The 18,935-nt window shown below is 40.5% G+C and overlaps 1 protein-coding gene across 5 annotated transcripts in view; it reads left to right on the top strand.

Annotated features, from left to right (window-relative positions):
* The window catches only part of ELMO1 (engulfment and cell motility 1), a 320,073-nt gene that overhangs the window by 80,031 nt on the left and 221,107 nt on the right, over positions 1 to 18,935 (top strand). For 2 of the 5 annotated variants that reach the window (XM_035319248.1, XM_035319246.1), the window contains 2 exons: positions 3,723 to 3,773; positions 13,514 to 13,683. In XM_035319248.1, coding sequence (XP_035175139.1) covers positions 3,723 to 3,773; positions 13,514 to 13,683 — 221 coding nt within the window. Of the gene's footprint in view, positions 1 to 3,722; positions 3,774 to 9,885; positions 9,986 to 10,701; positions 10,780 to 11,046; positions 11,128 to 13,512; positions 13,684 to 18,935 lie in introns of those variants that run through there. The other 3 variants (XM_035319251.1, XM_035319250.1, XM_035319249.1) reach the window with 3 other exon arrangements.

Genomic DNA, 18,935 nt, shown 5'->3' with positions numbered 1-18,935 from the left:
CTCTCTCTCTCTCTCTCTCTCTCTCTCTCTCTCTCTCTCTCTCTCTCACACACACACACACACACACAGACACAGACACAGACACACAGACACACACACACACACACACAGACACACACACACAAGTACGTACGTACATACATATGTACGTACGTACGGGATGATGGAGGAGCCTCCCTACCCACTTAGCAGTACTCAGCTGCTCAGTAAATGCCTTGGGGCTCCTGAGGCCATACTGTTAGCCTCCTCACACAAAACCCAGCACCCTGTGTTTGCAATGGACTAAGACTGTTTGCACATATGCTTGTTGTGGCCCAGATGAAGTGAGTTAAACCACAAACTCGTTTGTTCATCTCATTTGGTAGTTCATGTTAACTGTAGCAGGAAACACGAGAAACTCTGTGCTTAAAGTTAATCTGCTGAAAAAATAAGCCTGTACGGGTGCTCTTTATTTGTTTAAAAACAGTCTATTTACTTAGCTCCAGCACTTTCATAATGATATTAGTGGACTTTCACTTTTCATAGAACCATACAATCATTTAGGTTGGAAAAGACCTTAAGATCATCAAGTCCACCATCAACCTAACACTACCACCTCTAAACCATGCTGCTAAGTGCCACATCCATACGTCTCTTAAGTACCTCTAGGGCTGGAGACCCCACCACTTCACTGGGCAGCCCCTTCCAAGGCCTGGCCACCCTCTCTGGGAGGAAATCCTTCCTGACACCCAGCCCAACCTCCCCCTCATGCAGCTCAGGGCTGTCACCTCACATCCTGTCATTTGTCACCTGAGCAAGGAGAGTGACATGCTGCTCCTGGCTATGGCCTCCTGTCAGGCAGCTATGGAGAGCTCTGCCCTCAGCCTCCTCCTCTCCAGACTGAGCAGCTTCCAGCACCCCCAGCCGCTCCTCACTCCTCTTGTTTTCTCTTCAACAGTTTTGGTGCTCTTCTCTGTATATGCTCAAGCAACCCAAATCTTTTGTGAGGTCAGGGGCCCAAAACTGAGCACAGAGCTCAAGGTGCGGCCTCACCAGAGCCAAGTACAGGAAGACAATCCCTTCCTGCTGGCCACACAATTTTTGATGCAGGCCAGGATGGCACTGGCCTTCTCAGCCACTGAGGCACACCACTGGCTCATGTTCATCTCACTGTCAGCCAGCACTCCCAGGTCCTTTTCTTCTGGCAACTTTCCAGCCACTCTTCCCCAAGCCTATATGGCTGCATGGGGTTGTTATGACCCAAGTGCAGCACCCAGCACTTAGCCTTCTTGAATCTCATACAAGTGATACAAGTGGACGTGGCCCATCAATCCAGCCTATCCAGATCCCTCTACAAAGCCTTCCTACCCTCAAGTAGAGGTCAATACTTGCGCCCAACTTGGTGTCTGCAAATTCACTGAGGGTGCACTTGATGCCCTCGTCAAGAGCGCTGATAAAAATGTTAAACAGTATCAGTCCCAGAGCTGAGCCCTGGGGAATACCACTGGTGAACAGCCACGAACTGGCATAAACTCCATTCACTGTGGCCCTTTAGGCCAGACTGCCCAGCCAGATTTTTAGTCAATGAACAATACCTCCATCCAAGCCATGAGCCGCCAGTTTCTCCAGGAGAATGCTGTGGGAAACAGTACCAAATATTTTGCTATAGACCACAGCCTTTTCCTTGTCCACTAAACATGTCATTATATCATAGGAGGAGATCAGGTTTGTCAAGCAGGACCTACATTTCATGCTGGCTGGGCCTGATCACCTGGTTGTCCTTCACTTTTATTTTATTTATTTATTTTTGCATGTGATTGGTACAGTTTAAACTGGTTAAGTATTATCTGATTCTCCATTTTGAATGTTGTTGCATGCTGGGATTTGCAGCCTTAAAAGTAAAACTGATGTAACTCCCTGTGCACAAGTATACATGCATACTCTGGCCTAACCCAGCTGAGGTCCAGTGATTTAGGCTAAGAAGAAGTTAGCCTGTGCTGACTGTGTCCTGAAGCAATTACTCATATTCAATTCCACAAATCAGGAGGTGGTAACAGTTTAAGCTGCCACAAGTGTTTGCAAAGTGAGTTTCAACATTGATTTGGGTTCAACCACACAAATGCAATCTTACCACCTCATACAGATTCCTTAGACATGATGAGGTGTAGCTTTTCTGATGCTGTTTTACTACAGGAGGAGCAAATCTGGCACTTTGTTAGTGTTATCTCTGCTGTGTAATTAGCCACTCACCTTTTTTTTTTTTTTTTTTTTTTTAACCCCTCTCTGGAGTAGTCTGGCTGGCATCCACTGGACTGTTCTGGCAGGAAGGCAATGACACTATCAGGAGAAGATTGCTAGGGGCTCAGATGAGTTAGCTGCATATGTAAGCAATGATGCCGTAAAAAAACGTCTCTCTTGTACCCACTGTGTTGTATGACACTTTAAGTATTTCATTTAGAGTGAAGAAGTGTTGTGGGTGGAGGGTGATCTTGTGGGTAGCTAGAACCAATCCCACAGAGGACTTAGGTACCAAGAAAGAGACAATGTACTGGAGTTTTATTTTGGGACTGCTTGACCTGATTTCAGGCAAGTTTTATCCTGTTTTTAGCATTTTGGATTTGAGATTTATCTAACTGGGAGCTGTAAGGATGAAAGGAAATGGGGAGAACTTGCCTGAGAATAAATACACCTTGATTTATTTGTGTAAACATCAGTCTGCCGAAAGCCTGCACTGTGTTTTTTAGAACAAAATTAACTCTTATCTCTCAAACTGTTAGGGATTCCTCACATTCCTTTGACAAATGAGGATATTGGCCCATGAACAAACTAGTGAACCATGAATACAGCTGTGAGTGTGTGTTGCGTTGTGCAGAGGTGATCAGTACCTGTTAGTATGCTCATTGTGCTGGTTACTACTGCAATGTTGACCTGTAGTGAGCAGAAGGTAGCTTACTGATAGAGGTGCAAGTCTCCCTCATGCTTACTGCAGGGTAAGGCCATGCACACGGGCATTGGCCATAAATGTTGTGAGGACACTTTAAGCGTACACCATAACTTATGCCATGGTAACTTTTTCATCTACACGTAGCTTTAGTTTAATTTAACATCTTACGTGAGATTAACAAAGAGAAAATGTTTAATGCCCCCTCTTTCTGTCTGCAGGTTAAGGAGAATGGCTTATGGCATGTTTGAACTTTACTTAGCACTAACAGCAGGGATTTTTAAAAAATTTATTTTGTATTTAATTTGAGGGAGAATGCAAAGTTTTGGTGGCAGAGCTCAGTGGTTGGTTCCCGTGGTTTAAGTCAGCATGTTCTTGTTATAGAAAACAGAGAGCCATTGGGATAAAACTTAAGTCCTGCAGATGTTTAATGACAGGTTTCAGCAAATTTACGAACTCCTCAACTATGTAGCACAACATCAGAGCCAGACACCATGGACAATATCTTTCAAATAAATATTTAGAAGTTGCCAGTGGAAGCTAAACTCTGCAAAATATGAAGTCATTCTCATAAGGGTTTAGATCTGTTAAATATCATGTAAATATCATTCTTGAAGCTAATGTTTGTATGCCTAAATCAGGAACATACTGCAATGCATGTTAGCTCACATGTGGAAGGGAGAAGCTTTTGCACATAGACAAGGGAAAGTACCATTGCTGTTTTAGTGTGGCATTCTGTTTAATGCACATTTCATCTTTTTATATGTCTTAAGGAAATCCTTGTGTTTTTTTTCTCTTTCAGAATCGTAATGAGATAAAAAATGGAGCAATCCTTCGGTTAACAACATCTCCAGTAAGTTACCGTTCTGTTCTTCTCTCCCTTCACAGTAAAGATTTGATTAGTAGAATCACTGTGATTTAAATATTTTCAAGCTTTAGTCACACTTTATCCCACAGTCCCCCTACAAAGGACAGTGATGGTGTGGTCACAAGAGGACTGTATGTGTTGATCTCTTTTTTTGAATTGTGGATTGGAATGGTGTCTCTTTAGTGAAATTTTGTGATAGGGTTGGCACAGCGGGGTGTTCTTTGTCTTTCACTTCTTCTCTTCCACTGGGAAGAACTTTCATGTCCACAATACCTCTGCTTCCCTGCTGGAACTGCAGCCTCACTCAAGTTCTCCTGTCCTGCCCAAAAGCTCTGAGCCAAGAGAAAAGCCTGAGGGTTGGATATGGGAGAGCTCATCTGGGCAGTGTAGGTCAGAGCTTTTCTGCTGTTGGGGTTTCTACTGAGTGAGCAACAGCTATAATGTTGAGATTTTACTGTTTTGTCTTTTATTTTTTCAATACCACCTCCTTGCCAGCTCCTCAAAAAGCATAGCAGAGTTGCTGGTTGCCTTGTAATGGCCTGTTTTCCTGCTGAGTTGAGCCATGCTGTTGCCACATACTGAAAGCCACTGTTAGTCCCAGATGTATTTCTCTGGCAGCAGCAATCACATTTCCTTACTGACAAGCACAGTGTGCCATTAATATGGTTTACCTCTTTGTGGTGGTGTTTTAGCTTCTGCAGAACCATTGCATTCTTATGGCCAAAATCTGCCCCCATGTACTGCAGCTCATTTAAGCAGGGAAGACAGAGCTGTGGTGCTTTGAATTTTGGCTTCTGTTGAACCTGTTAAGAGGGGGGTCAGATGCAAAATCTTGTCTATCTAGAAGCCACATGGAGATAAATACTGGATGGGTCACTTCTCAGCTGTAGGACCAATGTAAAAAAAAAAAAAAAAAAAAAAAAAAAGTATGTTGCCAAAAATTTCCTAGGTCCTCCAGATACTATATGCATTTTCACTTGTCCCCAGCATGCTTAACTTGATGGTGATTTATATAAAACTTAGGAGGTGACTGAGTTTGTAATGCATGTTTGTGTATACATAGAAATTGAAGAAGCCATTATGAAAACACATGCACGCCTCTGGAGTTTTTGGTTAAGTGTATCTACATGAGTGTGTCCTCTTAACAGAAAGCACACCTAAGCAGCAACTGTCTGAACAAAGACAAGAGATTTCCATTATCCTTTGTCATATTTTTCACGGTCACATACAGAATTTTACAGCTGTAGGAATAAGAACCATGGTCTTAAGCTGCTGTTGTCAGAGTCTGTGTGACTCCAAAGCTTCTTGCTATATGTGATTAGAACAGCCTTTGCATGAGAAACCACTTACCTGTGGAGTAAACCCCATCTGCTGGAGCTTCCTAAGAAACAGAAAGCCCTGGCACCAGCTCCTAACCTTTGGGACTTGTAAGAACAAATATCCAAATATCCACTCCACAGAAAAAGAGCTATCTACTGGCCAGATGTGGGATGTCGTGAAAGCAAAACAACATCTGTGGTTCATCAGGAACCAGTGTGGTCCAAACGCACTGCATCATTCTTCTGTGTAACCACAATGTGGAGTGACAGTATGAGATGACTCATGGAATCCTTCCCCATCTCAAAATCCACAATGAATTGCACCATGCAAAACTGAACTGAGGCTGTGCTTTTACACATCTGTGGAAACAGCTGTCTGTCTGCATGGTCACTTGTGCAATTGGAAATATCACCTTCAAACACAAGACAACTTTTGGATTTATAACGCTTTCTACTAATAGCTGTGGGCAGGAAGGCAGGGCCTTGCATAAGATTTTTTTGTGCTTGTTCTGTTTCTTTGGTCATCTGCCTTAGGTTCAGTCACCCAAGACAGGGCTCCTTAGGATATTGGGCTGTTACCCATTTTCTACCAAGTTAGGGACCATGCTTGCACAAGCCTACATTTAAGAGTTACACAGGGATCCTAATCTGCCATCCTGTTATGAGCTAGAAGGCCACTCTGGTTTCTAGTTGTCAGTATTGACATTTACCCCTAAACCAGGGCTTATTATCCTTTTTTTTTTTTTTTTTTTAGTTAACTTTTTCCCATAATCAGGGAAGTAACTGGAATGGAGGTTTTAAAAGTCTGTGTTGGTTTTTGTCAGATTAAAGAGTATTTGTATTCTTTAAATAGAGGTAAAATAAAGTTCTGCATGTTCCCATACTAGAATAGTGTCTTTACTTTGAAGGTACTGCTGAAGTGGTCATCATAGAGGTACCTAAAATAGATAGATTAAAGGCTTCCAAGCTGTGGTTTTTAGGCTGGTGACCCACACAATGCTTGTATTTAACCCTGAGAAGCTAACAGGCCATCTGTTTCCATTTTTTCCCCTGAAATCCTATGTGAAAGCAACTGTAGATGGAGGAGATAATGTGAAGAGAAGGCTGCAAGATACACTTCTGCAATATGGGAATGATGCTTTCCTAGCTTCCAGGGCTAGGTGGAAAATGTTTTTCTCATCCTGTGATAATATTAAGATTCTATTTTTTTTTTTCCTTTTTTTTCCCCCCTCTGTATCAGTATAAAGCTGAAATTATCTCCTCCTCTCCTCAGACAAAGAAAATAGTAGCAAAAACACTTTGTGTAGATGTGGGGAATTTGAAAGGAGGGAAAGAAAGATTAAAAGAAGTGAAGAAGAGCCCCATACAAATTATCTGGTGCCTGGGATGTGTCCATGTAGCTTCAGAGAGGTCCAAGCTTTCTACTTTCTGGCTATTGTGGGCAAGAAAAATCTGTCCTGAACTTCATAAGCCTTTTGAGGAAACTTTTTTTGAAGAGTTGAGAGGAATAGTTACGGCCAGTTCTGAAGGCTGCAGGAAATTAAAACACATTTCTAATTCTTAATTTTCATGTAATATAATAGCATCAGAAGCAAAAGTCAGGCTATACTCATTCACAGTTGCGCACCATCAGTCATAGGAAGTTGAGTGAGAAACACAAGATAGGATCTTTTGAGTTCTGTTGCTGTTAGTCTCAAGTTGTGTATTGCTCATGTATCCATTACAGATACAAGATTAAAATGGTGGGGTGAGGGGAATGAGAAATCTAGGAGAAAAACAACAGTATTTTGGGGTTGGCTTCCTTAAAATTAGGATTAGAAATCCAACTTCCCATTATCTAAATGAAATACTTTCTCTTTTTGAATCTCAAATATAGATAATTTTGGGTGCGTGTATAAATCCCTTTTTTTTCCCTGAAATTCATTGTTAATATTGCAAGAGCAAAACTGCAGTTCTGGTGTGCTGCTAAATCCATTATAAATGCTTGCCTTCAGAGATTTATGACTTGTCTATTTTAGACTTCTTTGAGTTAGAACTTACAAACACCAGTCGTTGGGCCTGGTGGGAATTTGAACTGCCTCTTTGTTTCCGCAGGTCTGTTTGCTAAGTTTGTGCAGTTCTCTGAAAGGCTGTTTTTTTCTAAACAATGCTATTTTTTCCTCTATAAACCATTCACCACACAGACACTGTGTTTCCTAGGTAACTTGAATACAGATTGAATTTCTCTCATGTTATATTTGTTCCTGTATCATCTTTCTCATTTATTTTTTTGCCATCCTATCATCTTTCTTAACAATTCTCTGTGCTGTTGTGCGTTTTTGCTGTTCTCCGTGACCTGTTCCCCCCGCTTGTCCATTTGCATTTCTGAAGGGACTCATCCAATGTTTTTTGTGCAACAATCTTTTTTGTATTTGAACATATGTGACAGGTGAAATGCCAGATTGTTATTGTCTATTTTGTGATATCCTTATTCCAGTGGGTGATGGGTAGGTGTATAAATGAGCTGTAATTGCTCCGGATTGTGAGACTGTTCCAAAAGGATAGTTCTGTCCTGCAATGAAGCAGAGACCAACCTTTTACTGTCTGCAGCTTTCTTTTGATCAGGTGCTGCAAATCCTCATTGTAATGACTAATCATTTTGAAAGGCTGCTAAAATGCTGGGAAGAATAAGCTAAGGGAACTGTTCTCTTTCTCTCTCTGCCTTTAATTTAATGATTTTGAAACAGAACTGATTATTGGGGCACTAGCTGTTTGTGTTAAACTAGCTTCTTGGGTACTTAGGAAGATGTGGCTTGCTCACGAACCATATACCTTTAATGTTGAGTCAATGGGTAGCCTTTTCTAATGTGTTTTCTGATGAGTTCTCAAACCTGTGAGTTGTTTGTAGCAGCTGTATTAGCATTTCTAGCATGAGCAGTCATGTAAATAGGGGTGTTTGCTAACAGTCATCATAGTGTTTTCCCAGAATGCTTTTACAGATATGAATAAAATTTTTTGTTTGTTTGTTTGTTTGTTTAATCTGTGATCTACCCATATAAGAAACATATAAGGGAAGAGTGGTTTTTTTCAACTTATTTTTACTTGTGCATCCAAGTCCTCTATCTTTAATGAGCAAAAGTTTGGGGAATCTGATCTACAATTCATCTACAGCTGTCTTAATCTGTGTTCAACTGACTTAATAACCTTTAAGTTGGGTAAATACATGCATATCAAGTCTATGATTGTGATTACATTTGTTATGTAGTGGTGAATTAGTTATTATTAAACCCTATACCAAGAGCACTGATTGTGGAAGTCGTTGAGCTACTTTTATATTTGTCTACACTTAATACAAGAGGAAGATCTGGGAAGTGGAGTTGTATTCTGTCTTTTGGAGAGACCAATGGGTAAAGGTTCAGTGTCATGTGTTCAGGTTTCAAAGTCATATTTTAATTAGTAAGAAAAAATGATTATTTCAAAAGCAGGGGTAGGAAAAAAGCACTGCTTCTCAAACACTCCTAAGTGGCTACTGATTGCATAAATGTCTTTTAGGCATATTTGCATAATATGTACAGTTATATATCTGCAATGATTTTATCATTGTTTTAGTACACAGCTCTAGACATGACCATTTCCCTGTTCCTCTGTTTCTGCCTCCTTAACTATGTCTAGTGGTTGCACAGGACTGCTCCGTGAATTACATTTGTACAGTGCTTTGGACTGTAGAAACTGTGATTGCTGAGTATTAATATAAAAATGTTAAAAAATTAATGCCTTTGCTAGTTAAAGTGGAATCTCATTGCCTACCTGGCATCAGATGCTAGCTAGTCTTGCTGGGTTTGTTGAATTTGGTTTGCATATAATGATGGTTATATAAAATGTCTGCTCCTCCATTGCTTTCTGTCATATATGCAGTTGTCAGTGAAGTGGCAGTAACATGCCCGGAGAAGGTAGCAGTTTAAACCACCACAGTGTTTCAACACTTATTGATATAAGTATTGTTAAGTCACTTAAATCACAGAAGTGCATATTTGGTTAGTAAAAAAATGTATTTGCGAGTTACTGATGTCCTTTTTTTCTAGCAGAAAGATGAATAATATGACTAATATCTACAGGGAAGATGAAAATATTTTTTGCTTTTTGTAAAGAATAAAGAGGAAAACTGGTAACATAACCTTAAAACAGCCACAGACAAGAAAATCAATACAGTCCAGATTTCTTCCATAGCACATCAATATTTGATTGTGGTTGCATTTGGAACGTATGTCTTCCCTTCTGCCCTGGCTTGCTGTATTTTGTGTTCTTTACAGAAGCCTCGTGGGCATCTGTGTAATAACTTGCTTTCAAAGTTTGATGCACAAAATCTTCAGTGCTAAACAAGTGATAATTTGATCAGTAGAACCCTTTGTTAGGATGTTCTTGGGATTCCTAACCTCCAAACAGCTATCTGAGGCTCTAAGCAAGTCACATCTTGGATTTAGGTCATGAGTTTTCTTTTTAATCTGTCATCCCATCAAGCTGCTTCTTTTAAGCACTGCTGTTCTCTAAGGGCAACCTTTCTGGCTGTCCTTAGAGCAAGTCATTTCAGACTAGACATGTAGCTTATGCCTCTTGGCAGCCTCTTAAAATGCTTGGTCTTCAACAGCACGTTTTACAAGTTTCCTGTCTTCCGGCGTTCCTAAACAGGAGAGCAGTCAATGCTGTCTTACATTTACTTCAACAACTGTGTATCTGTTAATTCCTTCATAACAGTTCTCACTTTATATATTTATTTATTGTTCTCACCTGAATGATACTTCAGCAGGAGCAGAGACATGGCAGCTAGTGCTATGGTTGCTTTAATGAGCTGTGCTCTCTGTTCATCCACTGATGGATTGTAAATCATTAAAATAGCTCCCTGCTAAGTACTCCGAGCATATTTCATCTGGGTTTCATTTTTTAATGCAGTCATAAGTTATCTGTATATTCCATAAGCATGTATGAGTGCTATGGCAACAAGGACTAGGACGCTTGAGAGAACTGCATGGTATTCAATGAAGTGATGTTTTCACCCGTCAGGCACTTTCAGTGACAACAGCCAATGTTACTTTTGGCCATGTTTCCAGTGAGATGTGTACCAATGATTTTGTTGAGACAAATATTTGTGTAGCCCATTAATTAAGATCTACTCTGCCATTTCCTTTTTCCAATATGAGAAGGATTGAGTTTTGTTGGATGCAGTAGCTTGCAAAACTTGTTTGATGTAGGTCAAGTACAGCTGTGTAGAAACTTTTCTGAGAGGGCATTTAGCAATGGCGTAGTTCAATAAAGCATGGGATGTTAATAAATTTTCTTTTATGTGCTTAAAATAGGGCTGAATAACTTTTGTAACAAAGAGACATTGCATTATAGATTTTGTGACACCAAACTGTCTCAGATTTACAATTTTATTTTGGTTTTAGTGTGGTGCTCTCACCAGCTTCACAGGAACTAGGACTAACATATCTCTGTTGAAAAGTTGGTCCTGCTGCTGTCCCGCAGAGTAGGTGAGCTGTTAATTGCACATCCCTGTGCTGGTCTTCTCTGTTTTGGAGAGAGATAAGGTTAGCTCTTTCCCAGATGGGTATTTATTCATATGTAATGGAAGTCTAATGGGCAGCAGCAGTTCCCAGTTCCAGGTGTTTATGGTGGGGGTAGGAATCCCTTCCCAAGAGGAAGGGTAAACTTGACAATTAATAAGCTATTGTTAATATGTATGCAGATGAGGTCTTGGTCATACAGCAGTTGCAGATGTGATGTGAAAGGGTTTGGAAGAGGATGTTCTCCTGGCTCTGCTCACATATCCTCTTTTGCTTGCTGCTGTGTTATATGTGAGGTTACCATCCCCACCTGTCTGGCCATAGCTCTGCTGCCTATTTTAATTCCTCCGATTTAGTGTTTGAGTAACTCAGGAGTGCTACTTAGTCACAGTGAACCAAATGCTTTGTTCATCCTTGATGTTTGCTTCATTTTCATGGGGTCCAGAAGCCTTCAGAAGAAGACCTGCTTCCCATGGAGAGATGGTAGCGTTGTAGCCTTCAGACAGTGAGGGGAGCAGGGGTGCTAACCTCCTGGAACCATGGCAGATGATGGAGGATATGCACAGACCTTAATGAGCAAAATGATTTAAGCAATCATTTCCAAAGTCAGGGGAATGTAGCACCTAGGTTGATACTGAAGACTTTCCAAAGTGCTTCTTTTCTGAAGGAGGTGGGAATTCAGACATTGCATGCATTCTGAGAAAGAGTAATATTTTGAGGGTACATTGCTTCTCTGGATCTTCCTCACTTGTTACTCCAGGGAGTCCTGAGAAGATCAAGCTTAATGTAGCGCTTTTTTGATGAGGTAGGAGGTGGCTGTTGAACTTCTAGTTCATGCGGTAGTAGTGGTTGCTTGGAATTTTTGTAGCTAATTGTACAACAGTATTTTATCAAAATTTCCTTTGTGTACTCCGAAGAAGAAGATGGTTTGGAGGAATTATTTTGTGGCTACCCTGGATGTTGGAAGTTAATGGGATCTGTTTTTATTTCTTCCATGGGCTTTGGCACATGATTTTGGTCTACCAGCTGCTTATGTTTGAGAGAATATATATATATATATATATATATTTATTTATTACCATTCAGACAGCCATTGTCCATTACAGAGAGAAGATATAAGTCATTGTTTCTCTACTACAGCTTGAGCCAATTGAGAGTAGGTAATTTATGGTGGCAAAGGGGTGTTTTGGATGACAGGATTGTGCCTCTTTATAGATAATGTAACTGCTATGGCTATACCACCTGATGCTTAAGGCATAGAAAACCCCTGAAATAAAGTATATTTTATTTATCTTCAATACTGTCTTAGTTTAAGATGTTAACCACAGTTATATTAACTAGAAACTAGAAAGTATTTCCTCGCTGTACATGCTTCTCTTGAGTAGAAAGGTTCTGTGAAAACCTGAGTGTAGACCATACATTCCTTTTTTTCTTTATAAAAAAAAGGGGGGGGGAAGTAACTTTTTTTTTTTTTTTTTTCTCAGAGGATACTGGGACATTCAATTTATCAATGCTTGTGAAGCAGTAAAAATTATGTTGATAGGAAACTATCTATAACACAGTAGTTTTACTTTTTCCTCTGTTCTCTGTTTAAATGTTCACTTCCACTAAAAATGTCTACTATCTTCATCTGCAGAGATGATCATCTCTGTGAAGAGTATATTCATTACTTGAACAGAAAACTAATTGTCTGTCAGCGCAGCCTTTTTTTTTTTTTTTTCTTATTTTTCTTCTATTGCTGAGAAGGAATAAACAAAACCTCAGAGAAAGTAACACTGAACAGAATTTACCATTAATCTGGTTTCCTATAGTGAATTTTGATTAACTTTTGAATTTTGATGAACTTTTCTATAAGAAGTGAATTTTGGAAAAAATAAAACAAAAAACAACAACAAAAAAACAAACAAACAAACAAAAAGGCAAGTATTTGCATATGAGGAGGATTCTTTTTCTAAGAGAAGCACTGCCTAGCTATTAACTAGTGCTTTTGGGAACTGTGTTTAGGTAAGTGAAAGCATCAGGCTGAAACTGTGAGATGTAAAGTATTTGTACAGCTAAACAAAAGGACAAATTTGTAATTTAATATGCTTTACTTATATATCCCCTTAGCGTTTTTTTTGTTTGTTTGGTTGGTTGGTTGTTTTTTTTTTAATCATTGGTGTTATGTTTGGATATTGCTGCCTCGTCATCCTGTATTTAAAGTGTTAATGGTCAGAGTAGCCTCATAGATGCGCTATTGAATTTACACAAAAATGTATGAGTGGTAATATAGCATGTGGGAAGTAATCATTCCTATGCTTTTTTAGAGAGAATATGGGTTTTTGAATTGATTGAGAGCAAGTGGAAGAGAAGAGAGGGAGGAAGGAACAGAAGGCCCGATATTGGGCTCTTTTGACATAACTTGTTTAGGACAGTATATAGTCTTTATTAATAAAGGTCATGAGAAATGCTTAAACCAAGGTAGTGTTGCCAGGAAAAAAAATATTGTCATTACTATACTGATATTGTCTGATGTGATTTATTTCCATTTTTACTTTTATTGATATGGTACACTAACTCTTCAAGCCAAAGGCTGTATTTTGCAATGCTTGCATTTTGACTGCCACAATGGAATGTCTATCCGTTGCTCTATTTACGATTCTGCAACAATCCAAATAATTATACATAATTATTGGAGGAGAAATACACGACTAGTATAATTTTGTAAAAGTAACGTGCATTTGAGCTACTTGAACATTTCAGAGAATGTAAATGTTAAATATAATTAATATTAAACATGGACATGGTTCCTGTTTGCACTAACATTTTATTTGTTATAGTCATTGCAAATAAGTTCTTTTTGTTTTGTTTTGAATGTTTTTTCTTTCAGGCTCAAAATGCCCAGCAGCTCCATGAAAGGATTCAATCTTCTAGTATGGATGCAAAGTTAGAAGCACTGAAAGACTTAGCAAACTACTCACGCGATGTTACTTTTGCCCAAGAATTTATAAACCTAGATGGCATTTCTCTCCTAACACAAATGGTTGAAAGTGGCACAGAGTAAGTATTCTGCTTAAATTATGATGTTTATCCCATATGGTGTATGGGTAGACTCTGAGTACCTGAAGTATTTCTACAACTACTAAGATAACATAAAGTGTCAAATCTAAACAGTTCTCTGCTGCTAGGATAGTATATCCATTATCAATGAGAATATATTATGTATTTTTAGTTTTCCCTAACAATGAAATGGTTCAATGAAATGGAAAGGGGAGTGAGCAATGTCACAAGTAACGCTCCATGCTACAAAATTTTGAGGAAGACTGTGGTCATAGTTTCTCCCTTTCCCATTAGAATTTAGATAAATCATTGATAGTTCATTAAAAGGCTGATATTTAAGTGATGTCACATGAAAACTGTGTTTTAAATTCAATGTTTTTCAAAACATTGTAGAACATGGAATGGCAAAATCTAGTGCTTGCATTTTATTTTCATTTTTACTGTTTCAGTTCTGGCAGAGGTTTGTCAAATGACAATGGCTTTTTGAAATTATCTCTGAAATTTTGAAATTTTATCTCTGAAAATACTTTTTGAAATTTTATCTCTGAAAATACTTCTGTTCTTTACCAGAACATCTTATTGATTTTAACCGCTGCTGAAATTTTGGACTGTGGTACTGAATGAGTTTCCCTTGTCTTAATGTGGATGCTACAACAACAAATATATCAACTGGATTATTGCATTATTAAATTATGTTTTAAATTACTGCTTCAAGTAGGTTTTTGAATTCGAGTCAGAGTTTTTAGTGCTTTGCAGTCAGTGTCAACTTCTGCTACATATGAGGAATCAACAGTTCCCATACCCTTTGCTGAGAGAAAATAAACATTCTGAAGGTACCCCTCCACATTCCATGGGGATGTTCAGTCTTGTGGACTAGGCATCAGAAGTCCGTTGCTGAAATCGGTTTAAATCCACCCTCAAATGTGCTTGTGTTCCCTCAGGTTCAAGAAAGTAAGTAATTTAGGGAGTAAAGCAAAAGCAGTTAGTGGCCTTTGAAATGGAATCATCTGCGATGATCCCATGCAAAATGTACTGTGAATTTTCAAAAGCAAACAAATAAAAAACAACCAACCAACCAAAAAACCTTATTAGAATCTAGTAATCCTTAGACTGGAAAATGTGCATACTCTTGCTGATTAGCCTGTTAGGTGGCTAATGGTCTGTTGTTGGACTTTGAATCTCCATTGCCTTACTCCAGTGGTATACTGGAGATCCTGTATGTCATCATTTCATCTTCAGTATTTTGGGTTTATGGTCTTTATTTTTTTGGAGTGACGTGGTCTCTGGCACATATTATGTCACTTTAATAAACAGAAAACTTTTTTTATATATTAGTCAAATCATCTTATATTCATATACTTTTTTTAAGGACCAAATTAAATTAAAACTAAAGATCTGTTTAAGTTAATGTAAAAGTATAAATACAGTTATATCCACCACTTCCCACTGAACTAATTAAAAAAATTACCGAATGGGCATGCTTGTATGTGCCTAGGAAGATCACAAGCAATTTAAAAGTCACTGCCTCTGTAGTTTATTTTGCCATGGATTTAGTTAAATGGTTTACCTTCTACACTGTGAAAGGTATTTAAGCTAAAGCTCTTTATTTTGTATTGAAACATACAAGGAACGTTCACTGTTTTTTTTTTTTTTTTTTTTTTTTTTTTAAAGCACTGCTTTTAGCTTCATCAAGGCTAAAGCAAGTGCCCTCCTCACCCTTCAGATGCGTCTGTACTATTGCTTTGTAGCTGAGAGCCGGGCCAAGCTGTACCATACTGGTCTGGTTTAATAGTTAACTGTTTTCTGGGAGGGGAAATTACTTAAGCTGGCACTGCTGCTGAAAGAAATGCTCAGCAATTTACACCCTGGTAATAATTCATGTCTGAGGGCACAAGTTTTCAGACCACATGGCAGACTTGTAGACTGGACATATGAGCAGAGTCCCATTGCATTTTCTTTTTTTTTTTTTTTTTTTTGGTAAGTGGCTTTCCTTTGGAGGAATTTCAACTTCTTCTTTTGTAACTGGTGTAATGTATCACCAAAGAGGTATTGATTGATCTACCTGTCTAATCTATTTCTCACAGTTTCTGCCTGTGGGGAAAAACATTGTCTAGTTTAGGCATTGAGCAAAGATTCATAGTAAATATTTCCAGCATCTTCACATGTTGATAAACACTCAGTACTCACTGCAGTCTTTTTCATATTTATCAATCTAGACAACCTGTATTTCTGTTTTTTTTCCAAGTCTTCCTTAGTGAAGGGACTTTGTAAAGCAAGGACATCTGTGCTACACCATGCATTCCCTTCTACTTTTATGCTGTGCATCACTGTCGTTTAATAGAACTTCAGATTTAATGAAAGGAGCAAATCCCAATATAAAGAGACTCAAGCTAAGCCTGCTGTGGTGCTGCTGCTTCCCTTTCAGGTCTGACTTCAAGCTATTGATTCTGACCTCCTACTTCAGGGTCTGTCACTCATTGGACTTCTTGTTGTTTCAACACGCTAAGCCAACAGACAAAGTACTTCTAGGGAAGAATCATTAATAATAGTGTTTTTTAACTTGATTATTGTAGTAAAACAACTTTTCAAAATGTCCCATGAGTGAGCAAAGTATGTGTGAGAAGAGAAGAGGAGAGAGTGGAACAAGCAGGACTGACAGCACTTTGAGTTCCCTAATCTGTCAAGGAAAACCAACCAGAGTCAGTAAAATGTTCTCAGATGTTCTCTAGTCCTGCTTTTCCTTGGACTCTCTGCAATGCCATTCATGAGACAGCCCACAAGATGCTGGTTGAACTGGCCAACCTGGCTGAAGGTCTCCTTGCCGTTAGCTCGCATACCGGGCCTGCCCCTTCAACTGCATGGCCTTTGGGGCTGTGCTGCTGAACAGGTCACCAAAAAGCTCTCTTCCTTTCTCTTTCCCTTCCTAATACTTGCCACTTGGTGGTATTTTTAACTCTGATCATTTCAGTGTCCGTAGGTTGATCTCCTCAAACAGTTATGTTAGCATTATGTGGAGGTGGGCTGTGTTGGAGGAGGAAGGAGCCAGAAGGTTGAGGGAAGGCTGGAAACCTCTTTGATGGACCATGTGTCTTTAACGTGGAGTTATCTTACCTAACTTTGAGTTAGTGTTGATTAGCTAGCCTGGCTTGAACGAGGCTACAATCCAACCGCACAGCTGATAAACCCGAATGGTTTGATGCTGCTACAAGATGGTCCAGCTCCCTGCCCTATTCTCCTGTTCTTTGTGTGCTAACCTCTGCTTTGCAGCCCAGACCCTTGAATTGGGTCTGGTGTCTGGATGCTTCAAAAACTACTACTCTATGTACTTTGGTTTTGCACAGTCAGCTTTTGCTCATTTTCAGACTTGCAGAAGAATCACAGAATCACAGAATTTCTAGGTTGGAAGAGACCTCAAGATCATCGAGTCCAACCTCTAACCTAACACTAACAGTCCCCACTAAACCATATCCCTAAGCTCTACATCTAAACGTCTTTTGAAGACTTCCAGGGATGGTGACTCCACCACCTCCCTGGGCAGCCTGTTCCAATGCCTCACAACCCTTTCAGTAAAGAAGCTCTTCCTAACATCTAACCTAAAACTCCCCTGGCGCAACTTTAGCCCATTCCCCCTTGTCCTGTCACCAGGCACGTGGGAGAACAGACCAACCCCCACCTCTCTACAGCCTCCTTTAAGGTATCTGTAGAGAGCGATAAGGTCGCCCCTGAGCCTCCTCTTCTCCAGGCTGAATAAGCCCAGCTCCCTCAGCCGCTCCTCGTAGGACTTGTTCTCCAGGCCCCTCACCAGCTTCGTCGCCCTTCTTTGGACCCGCTCAAGCACCTCGATGTCCTTCTTGTAGCGAGGGGCCCAAAACTGAACACAGTACTCGAGGTGCGTCCTCACCAGAGCCGAGTACAGGGGGATGATCACCTCCCTAGCCCTGCTGGTCACACTATTTCTGATACAAGCCAGGATGCCGTTGGCCTTCTTGGCCACCTGAGCACACTGCTGGCTCATATTCAGCCGACTGTCCACTATCACTCCCAGGTCCTTCTCTGCCTGGCAGCTCTCCAACCACTCATCTCCCAGCCTGTAGCTCTGCTTGGGGTTATTACGCCCCAGGTGCAGGACCCAGCACTTGGCCTTGTTGAACTTCATGCAGTTGACCTCAGCCCATCGGTGCAGCCTATCCAGATCCTCCTGCAGAGACTTCCTACCCTCGAGCAGATCGACACGCACCTAACTTGGTGTCATCTGCAAACTTACTGAGGGTGCACTCAATGCCCTCGTCCAGATCATTGATGAAGATGTTAAAGAGGACCGGCCCCAGCACCGAGCCCTGGGGGACGCCACTAGTGACTGGCCTCCAACTGGATTTGACTCCATTTACCACGACTCTTTGGGCCCGGCTATCCAGCCAGTTTCTAACCCAACGAAGCGTGCGCCAGTCCAAGCCAAGAGCAGCCAGTTTCTTGAGGAGAATGCTGTGGGAGACGGTGTCAAAAGCCTTGCTGAAGTCAAGGTAGACCACATCCACAGCCTTTCCCTCGTCCACCCAGCGCGCCACTTTGTCATAGAAGGAGATCAGGTTCGTCAAGCAGGACCTGCCTTCCATAAACCCATGCTGACTGGGCCTGAGAAAGAGGGGAAGTGGGAGTGAGTGGATGCAGAAAGAGCATGTGGTCTGTCCATCCTGTCCATTTCCCCCTTCCCCCCCCCCCCCAACACCCTTCCTTATGCTCTGATATTGGAACCCAGGCCCAGAGATCGGTGTGAAGCCTGTGTGGGGCCACGGGGAATGGGATACACACCGTGAGACTGGTGCTCCTCTGCGTGGAGGTCCCCTGGGTGCTTTTGTGGCCACCCATGGGTTAATACAGCTGAGGGACAGCCGTGTGGTGGGTAGAGCCCAGGGTGAGTGGGGCCTCTGTTCATGGTGTAGTACAGCTGTGCTAGAAATCGATGAATTTTGTTAATTCAGGCTTTATTCTCTATATTCCCCAAAGGGGCAAACAGCGCTCATTAAAAGTACCATCATGTTCAGTGTAAGTTTGCTCTGAGGTTTTCTTTGCACATGGAGCTCATGTTAGGGGCAGCTCTTAAGTTATAATTTGAGTCTGTAATTAAATTTTAGTGGGCAGCCTGTGGAAAGCAAGACTCCAGCTACAACTTTCACCAAGGAAAAGGCCTATGCTGTATTTATACTTGGCTTTATTTATTGTGCTACTTACTCGGTATTTTAGTGAAGCTGATG

Source organism: Oxyura jamaicensis, chromosome 2 (assembly GCF_011077185.1).
Source record: "Oxyura jamaicensis isolate SHBP4307 breed ruddy duck chromosome 2, BPBGC_Ojam_1.0, whole genome shotgun sequence".
NCBI classification, from domain to species: Eukaryota; Metazoa; Chordata; class Aves; order Anseriformes; family Anatidae; genus Oxyura; species Oxyura jamaicensis.
Note: the sequence above shows the minus strand (reverse complement) of the source record. Positions and strands in the feature narration are given on the sequence as shown.